Here is a 23386-nt window from a genome sequence, read left to right on the forward strand (position 1 = left end):
AGCAAAAGTCTACCTAGCCAAACTAGCTCTTGAAAAGAAAAAGCAACAAATTACCAACTTTGAAAATGAGTTAATGTGGCATTATTTCAGATTCTACAGATACTTAAAAATACAAGGTAATAATATAAAATTTATGTGAATAAACATGACAACTTAGAAAAGATTGACAAATTCATTGAAATGTGAAAATTACCATCTGATATTTGACAAAACTGAAAAAAAGCAATGGGGAAAGAATTCCCTATTTAATAAATGGTGTTGAGAAAGCTGGTTGGTCATATGCAGAAAACTGAAACTCGACCCCTTCCTTACACCTTATACAAAAATTAACTCAAGACACATTAAAGACTAAAACATAAGATCTAAAACCATAAAAAGCCTAGAAGACAACCTAGGCAATACCTTTCAGGACATAGGCATGGGCAAAGACTTCATGACTAAAACACTAAAAGCAATGGCAACAAAAGCCAACATTGACAAATGGGACTAAATTAACCTAAAGAGCTTCGGCACAGCAAAAGAAACTAGCATCAAAATGAACAAGCAACCTGCAGAATGGGAGAAAATTTTTGCAATCTATCCATCTGACACAGGGCTAATATCCAGAATCTACAAGAACTTGAACAAATTTATGAGAAAAAAAGAAACAACCCCATCAAAAAGTGTGCAAAGGATATGAACAGATACTTCTCAAAAGAAGACATTCATGCAGCCAACAGACACATGAAAAAATGCTCATTATCACTGGTCATCATAAAAATGCAAATCAAAACCACAATGAGATGCCATCTCACGCCAGTTGAATGGTGATCATTAAAGTCAGGAAACAACAGATGCTGGAGAGCATATGGAGAAATAGGAACACTTTTACACTGTTGGTGGGAGTGTCAATTAGTTCAACCATTGTGGAAGACAATGTGGCGATTCCTCAAGGATCTAGGACTAGAAATACCATTTGATCCAGCAATCCCATTACTGGTTATATATCCAAAGGATTATAAATCATTCTACTATAAAGACAAATGCACACGTATGTTTATTGGGGCACTATTCACGATAGCAAAGACTTGGAACCAACCCAAATGTCCATCAATGATAGACTGAATAAAGAAAATATGGCACATATAGACCACAAAACACTATGCAGCCATAAAACAGAATATGAATTCATGTCCTTTGCAGGGACATGTATGAAGCTGGAAACCATCATTCTCAGCAAACTAACACAAGAACAGAAAACCAAACACCACTTATTCTCACTCATAAGTGGGAGTTGAACAATGAGAACATATGGACACAGAGAGGGGAACATCACACACCAGGGCCTGTTGGGGGGTGAGGGGCTAGGAGAGGGGTAGTATTAGGAGAAATACCTAATGTAGATAATGGTTTGATGAGTACAGCAAACTACCATGGAATGTGTATACATATGTAACAAACCTGCACATTCTGCACAGGTAACCTAGAACTTAAAGTATAATATAAGAAAATCTTTTTAACTAGGAATGACAGTATACTGATTCTGGCAAAGGTTCAGAGGAAATATTTATGGGAAAGATCAAACTCTCTTTTGCCAAAATATAAATTATGTCAACAACAGGAAAATAAAATTTAGGCAGTAGTCAAAAAAATACAATATCTGAAGAAAAAATAGATAGCCTGCATTGCCCGAAATATATAAAAGATTAAGCTATAGTTAAAAATCTTCCTAGAGTGAAAAGTCCAGGCCAAGATTCCTACACTGGTGAGTTCTACCAAATATTTTAGAAAAAAAAAAGAGATATAATTTTAAACAAACTCTACCCCTAAAATTAAAAATTATGATATAGTTTGAATGTGTGTCCCCACCAAAACCTCCCATTGAAATGTAATCCCCAATGTTGGAAGTAAAGCTTCGTGAGAGGTGAATGCATCATGAGGGAAGATTTCTCACAATTTAGTACCATGCCTTTGGTGCTGTACTCATAATAGTGATTCTCATGAAAATTGGTCATTTAAATGTGCATGGCACCTCCCACCTCTCTCTCTTGCTCCTGCTCCAGCCATATGATGTGCTAGTTCTTCTTCAGGTTCCACCATAATTGTAAGCTTCCACAGGCCTCCCCAGAAGCAGAGCCCCATGTTATGCTTCCTGTACAACCTGTAGAACTGTGAGCCAATGAAACCTATTTCCTCATAAATTACCCAATCTCATGTATTTATCTATAGCAATGCACAAATAGCTTAATACAGAGTACATTTCAATTCAGTGTATAATGCTAGCATTACTCTAAATCAAAACCAGATGATATTGTTACAAACAAGAGAACTGCCTTATGAACATGCATGCAAAAATTCAACCAATTTGTGAAGTAACAATGATAACCTTAGAAAGATGAGTGTATAAACTGTGCTATAGTCATACAATGGAATATTACTAAGGACTAAAAAGAGATGAACTATCAAGTATGAAAAGACTTAAATGCATATTTCCAAAAATGACATTATCCAGAAACCAAAATTATGGATAGAGTAAAAAGATTAGTGGTTGCCAAAGGGTTGAGGAGCAAAGTTGTGTGTTGATACCCTGTGTTTTTTCAGCTTTCTGAACTTTTGGCTCATCTTTCTAATCTGAAAACAGAGCCACTTCTTCTATTTAAGTTTACTTTCACTTGCTTGAGACATGTTGTCACCCTGGAGGGTGTGACTTTAATATATACTGAGGAATGCAATTTGTTTCTGAGTGCTGCCAGGGGAGTCAGCCTCTGTATGATTCTTTTGGTTATATGTAAACTTAGTATGGTGGTTTTCCCAAATGCTAGTTCTCATGGCAGCATACTGGGCATGTGAGAAAGTCCTTGATTTGCTGCAGAAATGAGAAAGTGGAGGTCTCAAGAAGCCTATATCATTTTCCTATCCGCACTTGAGTCAGCAAATTTTGTAATGGGGTGTGCAGTGCAACCTCCCAGCCAACAAATGGTGACCGCAGGTTAGAATATACTGTGGCAGAAGCAGGTAAGAATATGCTTTGTCATTGTCTTACTGGTAAGAACTCTTTGTTGCCTCAGGTTATCGACAGGTCTGTGTAATGCCCAGTGCCCTGAATTCTGTACTCAGCTCCATAAAGAAAGATGAAGCTGAACAAAAGTACACTGACAAGCTGGACTGGACTGACAAAACTAGCCTGAAGTTTGGATACCCTAATGAGGAGCACAAGCACCAGTCAAGACAAGGGTCTCGGGAAAAGCTCTTAGTGAATTGCAAAGAGGCTCCCAGAGGAAAGAGAAAACGCAGCATCAGTTCTATGTCCTGAGTGGTCATGAATGGCTCTGCTTCCTTATCAAAACCCTGACATAAGACTTATAAAAAGCTTGTATGATTTTTTTTCTTCAAAAAAGCAGTCTCCTGTATTCCTCTCCCCGCAAAAAACACACTATGTCTGATAGTTGCCATTTACCCAGATAAGTTTAGTTAAATATCAACCCTCATTTTCTTTCAGGAATTAATATTTTACTGTTACTTTCTTTGATTGACTCAGCAAGCTTTATGACTAGTTCATTTTCCAGGATAAATTATTCATCAATAAGATTCTTCAAAGATATGTATACTTTTATATCAATGAAATTTATGTCTAGTCATTTAAAGTTTAAAGATTAATGAAACTATTGTGTCAATGAATGATACAGACATGGACTTTAAAACATTTTATTGAATATATTTTTTAAAAAAATTATAATGATATAGTCTCTTTCTAATGCGCCAATATATTAAGAAAGTACTTGGGAAATTTTGGATAAATATATCAGAAATTTATATAAAAATAATAGTCATAAGTGACCTAATTTTTCACAAGTTTAAAAAAAGTCTAGGTTCAAACTATATAAAAAATGTGCAGTCCCAGGTGACAAAAAGTAAATTTGTAACTATTTTCTTTATAAACAAAAACATTGAGTTTAAAATTTTTATGTGAAAAAGAAAAAAAAGCAAAAAACACACAAGGAAAATTTTACAAACCATTTCATCATCTAGAGCTCATTTATCACATGGCATCTATGAATCTCACACATGGCTAACATATACTGGTTTTAAATTATGAGAGCTTCTGAACTAAAAGATACACTTCAGAATCACTTATATCATTAAATTATAAACATTCATCATACTCTTTATCTTATAATTGAGAAGGTACACAGTTACAATAAGAGTTTAGCTGAATGTAAAATTGATGTCTCATTAACGAAAGTGTAATGAATTCATGAGCATGGATGTATATTAGGGAATAATAGTAAATAAAAATATTCATTGTTTTCCATACACACGTGGTGTAATTTTATGCCTACATTTTTGCAACCTCTCATTTATCCATCTGAATGTTTTTTCATCCCTTCATATAAGACGGCATATAAAACTCATAAAGAAAATAATGTATAAAAAACTTATTGAAATATTTATTCAAAAACTTGATTGCTAAATATTAATTAGTTATAACCATTTTTATTTTGAAATCAGTATAATATTTATTTAAAAATCAGTTTTAGTATTCAAGTAATAAATTTAGTTTTTGTTTCTAAAATTAGACTGATTTACCATGTTAGCCTCTAACAAATTTTTATTTTTTTATTTTTATTTTTTTTGAGATGGAGTCTCACTCTGTCACCCAGAGTGGAATGCAGTGGAGTGACCTCGGTTCACTGCAACCTCCGCCCCCTGGGTTCAAGCGATTCTCCTGCCTTAGCCTCTTGAGTAGCTGGGATTACAGGCGTGTGCTACCACACCCAGCTAATTTTTTTTTTTTTTTTTTTTTTTTTTTTTTTTTGTATTTTTAGTAGAGATGGGGTTTCACCATGTTGGCCAGGCTGGTCTCTAACTGCTGACCCCAAGTGATCAGCCCACCTCAGCTTCCCAAAGTGCTGGGATTACAGGCATGAGCCACTGGGCCCAGTCATCTAACAGATTATTATGGAGCAGCAATTTTACTAAAAAAGTCAATGGATTCATATTCAAATTTATCTCACTTAAATAAATAACATCAACAAAACATGTCTCTATGAATCCTGAAAGTAATAGAAAAGAGTAATGAGTCACTGTGGTAGACGCCAAATCTAGTAATCCCTGCTTCTTCCAATACTGTCCAGAGCACACATAATCTAACCTTCTGGAGTGCAGACATTCCAAATGCATCTGAAATGAGTTCACTCAAGTTTCCTTCTCAGAAACTTCAAAATTACCTACTTAGCTTCTCCTCCCCTCCCCCTTCATGCCTCACAATTGCTATTCTTTAGCAAAAATAATCTCCAGATCTGTAGTTTTGATTCTTTCCCTTCAACACTTTTAAAAATAAATTTTCCTACCACTTTCTTTCTCTTGTTCGGAAGTAATATTGGGCATCTATAAATTCTGTTGTTTTTTAACCTCTTTCTTCGCTTCTGACTAAAAACATACTGAGAAACAAAATCAAAATAATGCTTGCCCTTGACTCTGTTATGTCTTGACATTCTATCCAATTGCTCTTCTTCCAAATTACTTCAATGAAAACTCTATACCTTTGCTATTCAGTGCATGGTCCAAGAACCACCAGCATCAGCATCACCTGAGAATTTATTAAAATTGCACAACCTCAAGTCTATTGAATCAGAATGTGCATTGTTAACAAGATCTGTAGCTCATTTATTAAAGTATGAAAACTTCTGGACCATACTGAAAAAATATATACATGTATGGCTGCCCATATATGCTTATATTCACCAATAATAGATGAAACATAGCTTCGCACAGTCAGGTAATTCCATCCCTAATGTCTTCCACAAGCGAGTAAGTAAAGATGGAAATTTTTTTTTATTATTATTATACTTTAAGTTCTAGGGTACATGTGCACAACATGCAGATGTGTTACATATGTATACATGTGCCATGTTGGTGTGGTGCACCCATTAACTTATCATTTACATTATGTATTTTTATTAATGCTATCCCTCCCCGCTCCCTCCACCCCATGACAGGCCCTGGTGTGTGATGTTCCCCACCCTGTATCCAAGTGTTCTCATATTTCAATTCCCACTTATGGGTGAGAACATGCAGTGTTTGGTTTTCTGTCCTTGTGATAGTTTGCTCATAATGATGGTTTCCAGCTTCATCCATGTCCCTACAAAGGACATGAACTCATCCTTTTTACATGGTTGCATAGTATTCTATGATGTATATGTGCCACATTTTCTTAATTCAGTCTATCATTGATGGACATTTGGGTTGGTTCCAAGTCTTTGCTATCGTGAATAGTGCCCCAATAAACATACATGTGCATGTGTCTTTATAGTAGTATGATTTATAATCCTTTGGATATATAACCAGTAATGGGATTGCTGGGTCAAATGGTATTTCTAGTCCTAGATCCTTGAGAAATCGCCACACTGTTTTCCACAATGGTTGAACTAATTGACACTCCCACCAACAGTGTAAAAGTGTTCCTGTTTCTCCATATCCTCTCCAGCACCTGTTGTTTCCTGACTTTTTAATGATTACCATTCTAACTGGTGTGAGAAGGTATCTCATTGTGATTTTGATTTGCATTTCTCTGATGGCCAGTGATGATGAGCAATTTTTCATGTGTCTGTTGGCTGCATAAATGTCTTCTTTTGAGAATTGTCTGTTCACATCTTTTGTCCACTTTTGATGGGGTTGTCTGATTTTTTCTTGTAAACTTGTTAAAGTTATTTGTAGATTCCAGATAGTAGCCCTTTGTCAGATGGGTAGATTGCAAAAATTTTCTCCCATTCTGTAGGTTTCCTGTTCACTCTGATGGAAGCTTCTTTTGCTGTGCAGAAGCTCTTTAATTAGATCACATTTGTCCATTTTGGCTTTTGTTGCCATGCTTTTGGTGTTTTAGTCATGAAGTCTTTGCCCATGCCTCTGTCCTGAATGGTATTGCCTAGGTTTTCTTCTGGGGTTTTTATAGTTTTAGGTCTAACATTGAAGTCTTTAATGCATCTCAAAATAATTTTTGTATAAGGTGTAAGGAAGGGATGCAGTTTCAGCTTTCTACATATAGCTAGCCAGTTTTCCCAGAACAATTTATTAAACAGGGAATCCTTCCCCATTTCTTGTTTTTGTCTGGTTCATCAAAAATCAGATGGTTGTAGATTTGTGGTGTTATTTCTGAGAGCTCTGTTCCTTTCCCTTGGTCTATATCTCTGTTTTGGTACCAAGACCATGCTGTTTTGGTTACTATAGCCTTGTAGTATAGTTTGAAGTCAGGTGGCGTGGATGCCTCCAGCTTTGTTCTTTTGGCTTAGGATTGTCTTGGCAGTGAGGGCTCTTTTTTGGTTCCATATGAACTTTAAAGTAGTTTTTTCCAATTCTGTGAAGAAAGTCATTGGTAGCTTGATGGGGATGGCATAGAATCTAAAATTTTCCTTGGGCAGTATGGTCATTTTCATGATATTGATTCTTCCTATCCATGAGCATGGAATGTTGTTCCATTTGTTTGTGTTCCCTTTTTTCTGTTGAGCAGTGGTTTGTAGTTCTCCTTGAAGAGGTCCTTCACATCCCTTGTAAGTTGGATTCCTAGGCATTTTATTCTCTTTGAAGCAATTGTGAATGGGAGTTCACTCATGATTTGGCTCTCTGTTTGTCTGTTATCGGTGTATAGGAATTCTTGTGATTTTTGCACATTAATTGTATGTACTGAGACTTTGCTGAAGTTGCTTATATCAGCTTAAGGAGATTTGGGGCTGAGATGATAGAGTTTTCTAAATACACAATCATGTCATCTGCAAACAGGGACAATCTGACTTCCTCTTTTTCTAATTGAATACCCTTAGTTTCTTTCTCCCGTCTGATTGCCCTGGCCAGAATTTCTAACACTATGTTGAATAGGAGTGGTGAGAGAGGGCATCCCTGTTTTGTGCCAGTTTTCAAAGGGAAAGCTTCAAGTTTTTGCCCATTCAGTATGATATTGGCTATGAGTTTGTCATAAATAGCTCTTACTATTTTGAGATACGTCCCATCAGTACCTAGTTTATTTATTGAGAGATTTTAGCATGAAGTGCTGTTGAATTTTGTCAAAGGCCTTTTCTGCATCTATTGATATAATCATGTGGTTTTTGTCTTTGGTTCTGTTTATGTGATGCATTATGTTTATGCATTATGTTTATTGAAACAGCCTTGCATCTCAGGGATGAAGCCAACTTGATCATGGTGGATAAGCTTTTTGATATGTTGCTGGATTCAGTTTGCCAGTATTTTATTGAGGATTTTTGCATTGATGTTCATCAGGGATATTGGTCTAAAATTCTCTTTTTTGTTGTCTCTCTGCCAGACTTTGGTATCAGGATGATACTGGCTTCATAAAATGAGTAAGGGAGGATTCTCTCTTTTTCTATGATTGGAATAGTTTCAGAAGGAATGGTTCCAGCTCTTCTTTGTACCTCTGGTAGAATTCGGCTGTGAATCCGTCTGGTCCTGGACTTTTTTTTGGTTGGTAGGCTATTAATTATTGCCTCAATTTCAGAGCCTGTTATTGGTCTATTCAGGGATTCAACTTCTTCCTGGTTTAGTCTAGGGAGGGTTTGTGTGTCCAGGAATTTATCCATTTCTTCTAGATTTTCTACTTTATTTGTGTAGAGGTGTTTATAGTGTTGTGTGATAGTAGTTTGTATTTCTGTGGGATCGGTGGTGATATCCCCTTTATCATTTTTTATTGTGTCTATTTGATTCTTCTCTCTTTTCTTCTTTATTAGTCTTGCTAGCCATCTATTTTGTTGATCGTTTCAAAAAACTAGCTCCTGGATTCATTGATTTTTGAAGGGTTTTTTGTATCTCTATCTCCTTCAGTTCTACTCTGTTCTTAGTTATTTCTTACCTTCTGCTACCTTTTGAATTTGTTTGCTCTTGCTTCTCTAGTTCATTAAATTGTGATGTTAGGGTGTCAATTTTAGGTCTTTCCTGCTTTCTCTTATGGGCATTTAGTGCTATAAATTTCCCTCTACACATTGCTTAAATGTGGCCCAGAGATTCTGATATGTTGTGTCTTTGTTCTCATTGGTTTCAAACAACATCTTTATTTCTGCCTTCATTTTGTTATGTACCCAGTAGACACTCAGGGGCAGGTTGTTCAGTTTCCACGTAGTTGTGTGATTTTGAGTGAGTTTCTTAATCCTGAGTTCTAATTTGATTGCACTGTGATCTGAGAGACAGTTTGTTGTGATTTCTGTTCTTTTATATTTGCTGAGGAGTGCTTTACTTCCAACTATATGGTCAATTTTGGAATAAGTGTGATGTGGTACTGAGAAGAATGTATATTCTGCTGATTTGGGGTGGAGAGTTCTGTAGATGTCTATTGGGTCTGCTTGGTGCAGAGCCGAGTTCAAGTCCTGGATATCCTTTTTAACCTTCTGTCTCGTTGATCTGTCTAATATTGACACCGGGGTGTTAAAGTCTCCCATCATTATTTTGTGGGAGTCTAAGTCTCTTTGTAGGTCTCTACTGACTTGCCTTATGAATCTGGGTGCTCCTGTATTGGGTGCATATATATTTAGGATAGTTAGGTCTTCTTGTTGAATTGATCCCTTTACCATTATGTAATGGCCTTCTTTGTCTCTTTTGATCTTTGTTGGTTTAAAGTCTGTTGTGTCAGAGACTAGGATTGCAATCCCTGCTTTCTTCTTGTTTTCCATTTGCTTGGTAGATCTTTCTGCATCCCTTTATTTTGAGCCTATGTGTGTCTCTGCACATGACATGTGTCTCCTGAATACATCACACTGATGGGTCTTGACTCTTTATCAATTTGCCAGTCTGTGTCTTTTAATTGGAGCATTTAGTCCATTTACATTTAAGGTTAATATTGTTATGTGTGAATTTGATCCTGTCATTATGATGTTAGCTGGTTATTTTGCTTATTAGTTGCTGCAGTTTCTTCCTAGCATTGAGGGTCTTTGTAATTTGGCCTGTTTTTGCAGTGACTGGTACCTGTTTTTCATTTCCATGTTTAGTGTGTCCTTCAGGAGCTCTTGTAAGGCAGGACTGGTGGTGACAAAACCTCTCAGCATTTGTTTGTTTGTAAAGGATTTTATTTCTCCTTCACTTACGAAGCTTAGTTTAGCTGGATATGAAATTTCGGGTTGAAAATTCTTTTCTTTAAGAATGTTGAATATTGGCCCCCACTCTCTTCTGGCTTGTAGAGTTTCTTCTGAGAGCTCTGCTGTTAGTCTAATGGGCTTCCCTTTGTGTGTAACCCGACCTTTCTCTCTAGCTACCTTTAACATTTTTTCCTTCTTTGCAACCTTGGTGGATCCGACAATTATGTGTCTTGGGGTTGCTCTTCTCGAGGAGTATCTTTGTGGTGTTCTCTGTATTTCCTGAATTTGAATGTTGGCCTGTCTTTCTAGGTTGGGGAAGTTCTCCTCGATAATATCCTGCAGAGTGTTTTCCAACTTGGTTCCATTCTCCCTGTCAATTTCAGGTACACCAATCAAACGTTGATTTGGTCTTTTCACATAGTCCCATATTTCTTGAGGCTTTGTTTGTTTCTTTTTACTCTTTTTTCTTTAAACTTCTCTTCTCACTTCATTTCATTCATTTGATCTTCAATCACGGATACCCTTTCTTCCACTTGATTGAATCAGCTACTGAAGTTTGTGCATGTATCACGTACTTCTTGTGCCATGGTTTTTAGCTTGGGTGGAACATTTTTGCTGTAATTCTTTTACTAGTTTTTGTACTGAAAGCTTACTATATATTCTTCCCACCTTTCTAACCATACTCTTCCTCTATCTAAAGAGTTATTTTATCTTATGAACCTCCATTGTATACACCTGCTTCTTTTTCCCTCATTTCCTCCCTGTACTTTCTGTCTTCCTCATTCTTTATTCCCTCTTTTACATCTTTCCTCTTATTTCCTGAGATACCTCAGGTTTTAGAATATCTGGAATTTAAAGTAATAATTCAGTTCCTTTTTTGGCACTCTCTATATACTCTGTTGCTGACACCTGACAAGATATGTAACTTATTACCATTTTAATTCGCTTTTTTTATACTAAGCATTTAGTGCGTAATGTTCTGAAGCTATTACAGTATAACAGTCCTCAAATTTTTAGATAAACATACTGTCAAATGACTTCTAAATAAAAAGTGATTCTTACCCTTTAGTTTTCCATTTATATTCTTGACTTCTTCTTGATATGTAGCCTCAGGTAAACACGTGTAATTCTGTGCAGCACTTTCCGAAACACTCTGTTTGAAGTTCTATCAATAATGAATTGCAATTTTAAAATAATAATAATAATAATGAGTGACATCAAGATTTCCTAACATATTTCAAAACATACTCAGTTTCCTACTTTAAAGGCAATTTGATTTAAGATTAGAAACCTATTGAAAACCAAAACATTTATATAAAGGACTTCACATATGCTCTCCAAATCAAGCTTATTTTCATTTTCATTTAGCTATTGAAACAGTTACTAAGCATGAAAACCCAAAAATAAAAACATATCCACAGAAAAAGTATTTACTTGTGTGCATATTTCAACAAGAAATTACATTCAAAATATCTAACTCTACTTTGTAGTCCTCAAGAAAAAAGAGAGGGCATGTAAAACAAAAGACAATCACCTGCTTCTTGCTATATAACATTGACAACATTAAACATTTAAAATATTCATAATTATAAATTTTTAGGGTTAAAATAAGACACTTTAAGGAAAGAAAACCTTCAGAGTATGAGATAGAATATTGTAAAAGGTTCTTTATTTAGGTAGACAAGAATTTGAAATAATCAAAAATTTTTGAGAAAATTTTTGATAACAGAAGAAATGCATGAATAAATTTAAAAGAAGAAAAACATTCTATTAAGTTTAAGTGAAAAGAAACCAATATCATATAAAATATGCAACTCAATCTCAATTAAAACATAATTTCAGAAAACTATAGCAAGTCCTTCATAAAAACATAAGAACATTTATTCATAAAGCATTTATTATGTGCCAGGAACACATTTGCAAACTTTTTTTACACCTTACAATAATGAAAATGATGATGATAATGTTTACCCCACTTTCCGCTTCCTAGTCTTTCCAGAATGTTAAGAGAAAAATTGTAAAGAAATGTGATCTGCTTATTTTCTGCTCCAAATGTCTTTCACCTAGACATTCTTTTGTTTTTGTTTTTGTTTTTGTTTTTGTTTTGGAGATTTCTCCTTTTTTCTTTTTTTTCTTTTTTTATTATACTTTAAGTTCTAGGGTACATGTGCACAATGTGCAGGTTTGTTACATATGTATACCTGTGCCATGTTGGTGTGCTGTACCCATCAACTCGTCAGCACCCATCAACTTGTCATTTACATCAGGTACAACTCCCAATGCCATCCCTCCCCCCATTCCCTACCCCCTACCCATAATAGGCCCGTGTGTGATGTTCCCCTTCCAGAGTCCAAGTAATCTGATTGTTCAACTCCCACCTATGAGTGAGAACATGAGGTGTTTGGTTTTCTGTTCTTGCAATTGTTTGCTGAGAATTATGGTTTCCAGCTGCATCCATGTCCCTACAAAGGACATGAACTCATCCTTTTATATGGCTGCATAGTATTCCATGGTGTATATGTGCCACATTTTCCTAATCCAGTCTGTCACTGATGGACATTTGGGTTGATTCCAAGTCTTTGCTATTGTGAATAGTGCCGCAATAAACATACGTGTTCATGTGTCTTTATAGCAGCATTATTTATAATCCTTTGGGTATATACATGTCATCCTACCTCTCATGCTTGTTATGGGAGCTTGACTGACAGTCTCAAAGAAATCTCTGACTGCAGAATTTGACTGCCACCCCCATTCCCATTCTAAGTGTAAACTTCTTCAATTTTATCTAACCTAACACTATCTGTCTTTATATAGAGATCACTTATATTTACTTATAAGTGTTGTTAACTTGCTTTTCTATTCCTACCACTTTAACATAAGTCCTCATCCTGTGTATTCAGGTCTCACTGCTTAGCACACTTATGCTATTCAGGAAGCACATTATTAATAATCAAACCATTTAAAATCTCATCAGAGAGGTCTAATGTGCTAAATTCTTAGCAAGCTTAGAAAATAGTATTAGTAGCCTGCTGATACTTAACATACCCATACACTAAACTAGAAATCCATATGTCTGTTGTATTCCCCCATTATTTTTTTGACAATACTGCCTTCATGTTTAGAAAAAGTACCCTTGATATTTATTAAGCCACTGAATACCACTGTCATCATTATCTTACATTTGTATACACATTTTTCAGTTTGCAAAATATTTTCACTTTTATTACAACATTGCTCAATTAAACATATCTAAGAGGTAGATATTAGCACTAATTCAATGAACAAGGCCACTGACATTTGAATACATTAAATAATTTTCTCCAAGGTTACATAACTAGTAAGTAACAGAACCAGAATACTGACTGGTTTTTTGACTTCTACTCATGATTGTTACTGCTATAAAGCAGCTACTTCTAACAACTAGTGAGGCCCTTTCCACCTCTTTACACAGCTGTGATCTCAGAATACAGATATTTATGTGGTTGAAAGCATGGCTGCCACAAAATAACTCAAATAGTTCTATTTGTGAAAATAATGTTCAATCTTTAAAACACTACTCAACCAAATTGTTTTTACTGTAGTTTCTCAGGTTTCCTATTTCTCTTGCTTTTCCTTTGCCCAAAATATTCCTTAAGATCTGCACTGTGCAATCCAAATATAGCAATACTTTCAAGCACCAGGCATTATCGTTTCAAGTTCCAAGATACACAAAACTATTTTACCTTTTTCCTCTGAATCCAGATATACCAGAGAATCATAAATTTGCTCACAGGTGGACCCCTGAACTGAAATTCTTCAGTTTTTAGACAATTGTAGATTCAGAACCCAAATAAATTCCTAGAATTCTAAGATGTATTTTCACACTATACTATACTACCTTCTTAAACTTAATCCTGAAAATACGTGAAATTGCACTATGAAGCAGTAATCTACTTAGCAAATAATAACTGCTTAGTATTTTCTGAAAAATATCAGAAATTACTGAAGGGCAATATGCAGAGGTAAAACAATAAAGTCAAAGTCTCTACTTTCAAGTTTCAACATCACTCAATATTTATATTTAAATAATAATAAAAACAAAATTACACAATACCTTAGAACTCCAACGTGATTCTGCATATGTTTCTTTTCCTGATTTTAATGTCAACATATTATCTATAAAATATTAATCACAGATATATTAATGAGAATATTTACTATGATATATTTTAAAAGAGTATACAAATCTATTTTTTTCATGAATCTGTGGTGTTTCTTATTCAACCTGTACATACTTTTTTCAGATTATTCCCACAACTTTTATGGTCAACCTAACAGAATTGCAACCTAAAATATTCTATTCATTAGAATAGAAAAAAATAGAAATTTGGCTAACTTGTATAAATTATTTCTTCAAAAAGGCAGTAATGTGTTCTTCTTCCCAGAAACACAGTATGTCCTATGCTTGAAATTTAATGAGATAACTTTAATTATATGTTATCTTTTTTCTATTTTTTAGCATTACTTAGTTTGATTGACTCAGCAATCTGTTATTCAAATGAAATTATCAATAAATAAGACTCTTGAGAAATATAAATTTTTTTATGTTAACAAACTTTATGTCTAACAATTTTAAGTTTCAACATGTATGACAGTATATTTTGTGTATGTGTAATAAATAAATAAGCTTAAAAAGCTTTTATTGCATATACATTAAATTTTAAAATCCTTTAGTTATTTTGAGACAGTCTTTCCTTAATTCAATATCTTCAGAATCAACTTGTGATGCCTTAGAGAATCCTTAGAAATCTATATAAAAATAATTGCTTTAAGTAACCTAATTTTTCCCTAAAAAAGAATTAAATCAATGTCTACATATTAGTAAACTACTGTTTCCACATTTAATAGAATTAAATCATGATCTACACAAGATCCAAGGAGTACTGAGAGTCATGAGACAGAATACACACACACACACACACACACACACACACACACACATATATATATCCAGTTTTCTTTATAAACAAAATTTTCAAATTTGAACTATTTAAGACAGGTTGAAGAAAAAAGCAAACATGCCTAACAAAAACTTTAAGGATGATTTCATCATTATGGGTCAACTGATTATTTGACATTCATGAACTAAAAATCTGATTTTTAAAACTGGTCTTAAATTCTGATCAGAATATCCCTGGAGTTCAAGTTTCCTCCAGGGAATCCAAGAGGTCAAATCATACTTTTGCTGTTGACCATGATCATTTGCGTTTATTTAGAAGTGTATACTGGAATGTTTCAGAGACAAACTGTGTTGTAACACCATTGCTCTAATAACGTTTAACTCATAGTTCTAATTGCCATCGGAATATATATGATTATGCATGCTTATATCTTAAATACTATACTTTTAATTTTTAATATATTAAAAATAAAATATAAAGCCAACTTAAAAGGCTTATCAAAATCTGAATTTGTTTTTATTTTTATGTATTTTATCAGCATAAAACCGTTTAATTAATTGTGGTACAGTCATATAATAGAATATGAAAATCACGGAGCCATAAGACAGAAAACAAACATAAAACAGAAATAATGTTCCGTTTTCTTTGTAAACAAATTTTTCAAATATTAACTATTTAACATAGTTCAAAGAAAAAAGCAAACACGCACAACTGAAGCTTTAAATATCATTTTAATATTAAGGGTACATTTATAATTTGACATGCATGAACTATATATTTGGTTTTCAAATGTGCTTTTAAGTTGTGAGATGAGCATCCCTAAAGTTCAAATTTCATGTAGAGAATCCAAAACTCAAATCATACTTTTGTTATCGACTATTTTCAATCTCATTTTTAGAAGTGCATACTGCACTGTTTCAGGGAAATAATGTGTTACAACAGCATACCTTTAATGGTTCATAGGTCACACTTTTCATTTTTATTAAAGTAGATGATTGTGCATGGTTATACTTGAAATTCTTTAGTTTTAATTTCTAATATATCAAAAATCAGTAGATAAAACCAACTTAAATTAGACTGAAATTTGCATTTGCTTTTATTTTTTGCGTAAACAAACTTTAGTTGTGGTGCAGTTATATAACGGAATTTATATAAAGAATGCAATAAAAACAAAACCAGAGCTAGTTCTGTCTATTATGGATGGATCTTACAATATAATGCTGATCAAATAAAGAATGTTACAGAAAATTACACACAATGTACAATTATTTACATATTAGAAGTTAAAAACAAATTCTACGTATTATCTATGACTGTGCACATATGTTGTATAATGTTTAAGCATGTATAGGAATAATTTTTAAAAACTAGTTTAGACAATTGTTTACCTCTAAACAATGAAAAGACACTAAAGCCAAATGCTTCAGAATCACAGTTTTACAAATATAATTATAAAGAAATGATTACTTCTCCCATTTTTAAAAACTAGGGGTACCACACACAAACACACATACACATGCACACAGGCACAAACATGCACACCACACACACACACACATACATAAGCACAGAGTAAGCTAAATCAGAATAACTGATTTCCTTAGGATGCTTCAAATGACTACATCCACATGAGGTAACCAATGTTAAAACACAATTGGCATGTCAAAAAGTGAAGCTTTCTCTGCAGTAAAGGGTAGAATTTGAATCAAGTTTTGAACAGGAAAAATATTAGAGTTTAAAAATTCATCTTCTTGAATCTTTAAGTCATACAGACATTCCCAATACAAAACATTACAGTATCAGAACATAAAAATAGAAACACCTGAAATTAAAGCTAATTTTTAAAAAAACTAATTAAAATTCATGTTCTTGTAAATAATCAGTTTTTCAAACGTGGATACCACTATGGACATTATTAACTCAAATATTTACATAATATTTGAAAAATAAACATTGGGGAGATGAGACTATTAATATATCAACTATTGAAATATTCCTTTTAATATAGTTGAACTGTAAAATTACCTGCTCTCAATCTTTGTTTATTCCTCCATTCTAAAGCTTTATTTGGAACAGAGTTTTGCATTTCAACAGCAGGCTAAATGGGTTTAGAAGAAAAATGATTAATAACGAATGTATACTTCACAAAATACATAGTTAATAAATAATTCAAGATAAAATTATAAAACTCAATACCTCAAAGTCAGAAGGCTTTTCAGTAGACTCCAAAGCAAAAGAGATTTTTTATCAGTCATAGGTAAATATAACAAAACCAACCACAAATGAACCCAGTGATAGTATCTAACTGAGTCCTCTTGCTCAGCTTTGAGAAGGATTCCTTTAGGTTTAGGAGATTTTCTTTTGTTTGTTTCTTCAGGACACTCACATGACAGAAATACACTGAAGAAACTAGGAATCTACGGTTCATCAAACATACACTTAAGATTTCAAAAGTGAGAATGTGTTTTGCATGCAAAATGTGTTGATATTAATATGTATATGCTGAGTGATGAAAGCATAAATGATCTTTGATCAGAGGAGCAAATCATGACCCTGAAAAAATAAATGTCAAAGCTGAACATAGAATCCTACACCATATGTTTAATGAAATACATTAGAATAATTTATATCATTACATTCATCATGTTCTTTAATTTGTCCTACAATTGAGACGGTACACCGTTATGATGAGAGTTCAGCTGAATGCAGAACTGACATCTCATCACTGAACGTGTTACAAATTGATCAGCTTGGATATTTACTTAGGGGATAATACTGAATAAAATATTCATTGTTTTCCATATCCATGTGGTGTAATCATATGCCTACATTTCTGTATCCTCTAGTTTATCCTCAGAAATTTTCTTGATTCACTCATGTAAAAAATATATACAAAATTCATTTAAAAGTTTGTGTAATGAGCTTTCAATATTGGCACGTTTATTTGAAAATTTATGGCAACATACTTATACATACAAATAATATTTTATATTTTTAAATCAGGAAAATACTTATTTAAAAAAATTTTAGAATTCAGATAGTAAATTCAGTATTTTTTTGTTTCTAAAAATTAGTCTGCTTTATTAAGTGTCTAATGGATTTTTATAGAACAACAATTTTACCAAAACAATTTGCTTCATTAAAAATAAAGCCAATGCTCTTAGATTCAAATATTTCTCATTTGAATAGCTAATATCAACAAAATATATACCTTTTATGCTGATAGTAATAGAGAAAACTAAAAAGTTACCATAGTTTACTCCAATTCTAGTAATCCTCCGCTTCCGGTAGTCTCTGGAGTACCCAAAATCTAATCTTCTGGAGTGCAAATATTGTAAATGCATCTGAAGTGAATTCACTCAAATTTCCTATTCAGAAACTCCAAAGTTGCCTGGTTATCTTCTTTCTTGCCCCATTTCCTGCCTCACAATCCCTCTTCCTTAGCCAAAATAATGTCCACATCTGTGGTCTTCATTTTTCCCATTCAACATCTTTTAAAATCAATTTTCCCAACACTTTCTTTCTCTTTGATTAGGAATAGTATCTGACACCTGTAATTATTATTTCTTTACCTCTTTTTCCGCTCTGACCAGAAACAGATGCAGAAATAAAAGCAATATAATGCTTTCCCTTGACCCTGTTATGTCTTGATCTTCTATCCAATTGCCCTTCTTCCAGATTTTTCCAAAGGAAAGGCTATTCTCTTGCTACTTAAGAGTGAGGTCCAAGGACCACCAGCAACGGCATCACCTGAGAACTTATTTAAAATGCCAGAATCCCAAGTCTGCTGAATTACAATGTGCACTGTTAAAAAGGTATTCAGCTGATTTTATAAAGTGTGAAAACTTCTGGTCTATACTGAGTGTATATGACAAATTATATACACACATGGCAGTGCCAATATGCTTATATTCACCTATTGCAGATAAAACACAACTCTCTATGGTCAGTTGCTTCCATCCCTAATGCCTTCCCACCAGTGAGAAAGACAGGAGTGACAACATGTTTGCTGTAATTCCCTGGCAACTTTTGGTAATGGAAGGTCACTTTTTATTCTTCCCAGCTTTCTAATCATGCTCTATCTTTCTGTAAAGAATTATTTTATTTTACCATTCTCCATTATATAAACCTGCTTCTTGTTCCCTCATGTACTCCCTGTTTTCCTTGGTCTTCATTCCCTCTTTTACTCCTTTCTTCAGGTATATTGAATTTAAACTAATAATTCAGCTCTTTTTTTGGCACTCTCAATATAATCTGTTGCCAATACCTGAGAAGACATGTAACTTTCACTCCTTTTGTCCTTCCATGCTATGCATTTAAAAAATAATTTTCTTTGGCTGTCAGAGTATATCAGTCCTCACGCTTTTAGACAAATAATTGGTCAAATGATGTTTTAAATAAAAAATGGTTCTTACCTTCTATTTTGCCATTTATTGTCTTTATTTCTTTTTGATATGTAGCCTCAGTTAAACACACATAATTCTGTGTATCACTCACAGAGATAATCTGTTAAAGATAATATTAATAAATAATTTCTTTTTTTTACTATTTTTTTGTTTTGTTTTTTCTGAGACAAAGCCTCACAGGGTTGCCCAGTGGTATGATCTAGGCTCACTGCAACTTCCGGCTCCCAAGACCAAGTGATTCTTCTGCCTCACCGTCACGAATAGCTGGGATGACAGACATTAGCCACCACACCTGGCTAAATTTTTGTATTTTTAATAGAGACAGGATTTCACCATGTTGGCTAGGCTGGTCTCAAACACCTGACTTTAAGTGATCCACCCACCTTGCCCTACCAAAATACTGGGATTACAGGTGTGAGACACCATAGCCTGCCTCAATAAATAATTTCAATTTAAAAATAATAATAACAAGCATCATATTTTTCATTTAAAATCTTTTTTAAAACAAAATTTTTTACTCTAAAGGTAATTAGATTTAAGGCTGTTCACATATTGAAAACCAAAACATTCAAGAGAAAACCTCAAATACGCTCTGTAAATCATGCTTATCTTTTATCTTCATGTGACTACTGACTGGGTTACTGAGCAAAGAAAATAAATCATATTCCCCAAAAAATTCAATCGTGTGCATATTTCAAAAGGAATTAAATTCAAAGTATCTGCTTTACACTGTAGTCCTTGCAAAAAATAACAGGGCATTTCAAACAAAATACAACACAATTAAACATTTGACATATGCATAATTACAGATTTTTTGTTAAAAATTATGCACGGCATGAAGAGAATTTTCAGAGTATGTCATGCAGAGTAGGAATAGAATTCTGTAAAAGCTGTTTCACTTAGGAAAACAAAGACTTAAGATAATACGAATAAATTTTACAAGTTTTTTGCTGATAAAGAACTGTGTGAATAAAAGATTCATAAGGAAAACATATTTTTGTTATTTTTAAATGAAAGCAAACAATCATTAGATAAAGTGTGCAATTCATTCTTAAGACATAACTTCAAAAAAGTAGAGCAAGCCTTCATAAAAAGAGAAAAATAAAAGCATGTATTCATGAAACATCTAACAGTGTTTGCCAGACACGTATTTGCAGATTTTTCTTCACCTTAGAATAATGAGGATGATGATGATGGTGGTGGTTACCCCACTTTCTACTTCCTAGTCGTTCTAGGTTGTTAAGAACAAAATGATGAACAAATATGTTCCACTGTTCTCTCTGTTCGGAATGTTTTGCTCTTAAACTTTCATATGGCATACTCTTCATCTTTGAGATGGAGATTAAATGGCAGTCTCAGACAGATCTACTCTGACCATAGAATTCCACTGCCACTCCCATACCCGTGCTAATTATAAAGTTCTTCAATTTTCTCTAACCAAACATTCTCTGTTTTGTTTTTAAGAAAAATTTATAATGACTTATAAGTGTCTTTTTGTTGTTGTTTTTGGTTTTTCTTGTTTTGTTTTGTTTTGTTTTGTTTTTGAGATGGAGTCTTTCAAGTCCCAGGCATTATCGTTTTAAGTTCCAAGTTGAGCAAGACTAAGACTACACTTTAAACTCTTTCTCTCTGAATCCAATTAGAGCCTTTGTACATCTAGATATACACAGAATTATGTATTTGCCCATAAATGAACAGAGAAATTATTTAGTTTTTAGACAAACTCAACTTCAGAACTCAGATAGATTCCTAGTGCCTTCTAAGTCTTATTTTCTTTTGCACTGTTCTACATTGGCTTCAAAATTAATCCTGCAAATTAGCAGAATTGCACTATGCAGCTATTATCCACTTGGCACATGATTATAAAGTATATTCTGATAAATGTCAGAAAATAAATGCTTTTTCTCTTTTTTTTTTTTTTTTTTTTTTTGCTTTTCTTTGAGATGGATTCTCACTCTGTCACCCTGGCTGGAGTGCAGTGGCGCGATCTTGGCTCACTTCAAGCTCCACCTCCTGAGTTCACACCATTCACCTGCCTCAGCCTCCCGAGTAGCTGAGACTACAGGCACGCACCACCAAACCCGGCTAATTTTTTTATGTTTTTAGTAGAGACAGTTTCACCATGTTAGCCAGGATGGTCTCAATCTCCTGACCTCATGATCACCCACCTTACGGACACATGCAGAGGTGAGAGTATAAAGTCAAATCATCTTTTTATGTTTTCTTTTTTGTTTTTGTTTTTTATTATTATACTTTGAGTTCGAGGGTACATGTGCATAACGTGCAGGTTTGTTACATATGTATACTTGTGCCATGTTGGTGTGCTGCACCCATCAACTCATCAACACCCATCAACTCGTCATTTACATCAGGTATAACTCCCAGTGCAATCCCTCCCCCCTCCCCCCTCCCCATGATAGGCCCCGGTGTGTGATGTTCTTTTTATGTTTTAAGATTACTCATTACTTAAGTTTTAAAATTGCAACAACAACAACAATACACATACCTCAGAATCTGAAGATTCTGTATCTTCTTTTTGTCTTGATTCTGATGTGAGTATCTTATCTACAAAATGTTATTCACAGACACATATATGAGAACATTTATTACTGTAAATTGTAATACCATATACAAATCTATTGCCATTTATGAGTATTTCAAAAACAAAACTAACAGCAAAAATAGAATTTCAGAATTGAAGCACGTTCAGTAAAAAGAATTGATAGCATGAAGAAAGATATCAGAAAATATTTTTTTAAATAGCCATTGTATTTCGGTCTATAAAATTGTTTTGTAAATAATAGCACTTAAGCATAGAAAGATTTTCAGAGATATTCACTAATGTACCACTTCTATTATTTTGGTAAAAAAATAAAATTGTCATTACTTGTTTGATCTTGTGGAGCTTGTTCAATAATGCCAATATCATTTTGGTGTTGTTCAGTTACTGTCTTTGTTGCTTCCTCCTATTACAAACAATAAACAAAAGCAACAACAACAAAAAAAAACTTCAGGAAAAAAATGTGTTTATTCACTCACACAATTTATCAGTAAGACAAAAGAGAACAACAAGAAAAAACATACACTGTATCTATCAAATCATAGGCACTATCCTGGGAGAAGCAGAAAATATACATGGAAGACAGGTTCTGGCCTATATTCAAGAAATGGTAGAGATATGTGAAAACAAAAAAAGAACAGAAAAGTATAATTCACCAGTTCTACAATTTAAGTCAATAAAATGCATAAGAGTACAAAGGAGAGAACAATGAGTTTTACCTGAAAAGCAGAGAAAATGCCGCCATAATGGGGCCGTATTTGGAAGGACAGGCAAAGTGCAGAGTCAGGATACAAAGACTCTAGGTACAACAGCATGTGCAAAATAATAAGGCATGAAACAACGTGGCAACTGAGGGATGCCAAAGTGATGTGGTAAAACTGGAACACAGTCAGAGCAAATGAGTTGAAGAGACAAAAAATGGGACCAAACCATGTAAGATATGTGTCACGCTAGAATGTGAACTTAACCCTTCAGGTAATGGGTATCCGCTCAATATGCAGATGAGTTACATCATTACAAATATATTTTAGAAAGGTGACCCTTCCAGTGATGTAAAGATAGATGAACATGGGGAGACGGGGCAAAACTAGAAAGGAGTACTTCAAAATTATAGGTAGATGGTTAATTACGGTAATAAGATATGGAAAATTATAAGAAGGTAGATAATACAAATTTTGGTGTGTGACTGGCTTGGTGACCTGGAGGAGGCTTGAAGTGCAGGATGTGGGGGACAGTTGAAATGCAGGTTGAAGTGTTTGAGCAGTTCATGGCTACTTCCTAGATGTTATTTACTAGGATGGGGAAACCAGATGACTGAGTAGATTACAAAGAGTCAGAAAAGAGGCAGGAAAAGAATAAAAAAAAACGATGCTTTCAGTTTGAGACCTCTAAGATTTGAGGCATCTAAGGGGCTTGGAAGAGAGATCT

General features: G+C 34.0%; 1 protein-coding gene across 1 annotated transcript in view; it reads right to left on the reverse strand.

Annotated features, from left to right (window-relative positions):
• Positions 1–23386, reverse strand: part of LOC103236371 (uncharacterized) — a 76614-nt gene that overhangs the window by 12441 nt on the left and 40787 nt on the right. Inside the window, 6 exon segments of the mRNA XM_073019525.1 lie at positions 11115–11217; positions 14146–14207; positions 17018–17090; positions 17189–17215; positions 18253–18310; positions 22347–22364. Coding sequence (XP_072875626.1) covers positions 11115–11217; positions 14146–14207; positions 17018–17090; positions 17189–17215; positions 18253–18310; positions 22347–22364 — 341 coding nt within the window.

The sequence above is a fragment of the Chlorocebus sabaeus genome, chromosome 9 (genome assembly GCF_047675955.1).
Source record: "Chlorocebus sabaeus isolate Y175 chromosome 9, mChlSab1.0.hap1, whole genome shotgun sequence".
Classification (NCBI taxonomy): Eukaryota; Metazoa; Chordata; class Mammalia; order Primates; family Cercopithecidae; genus Chlorocebus; species Chlorocebus sabaeus.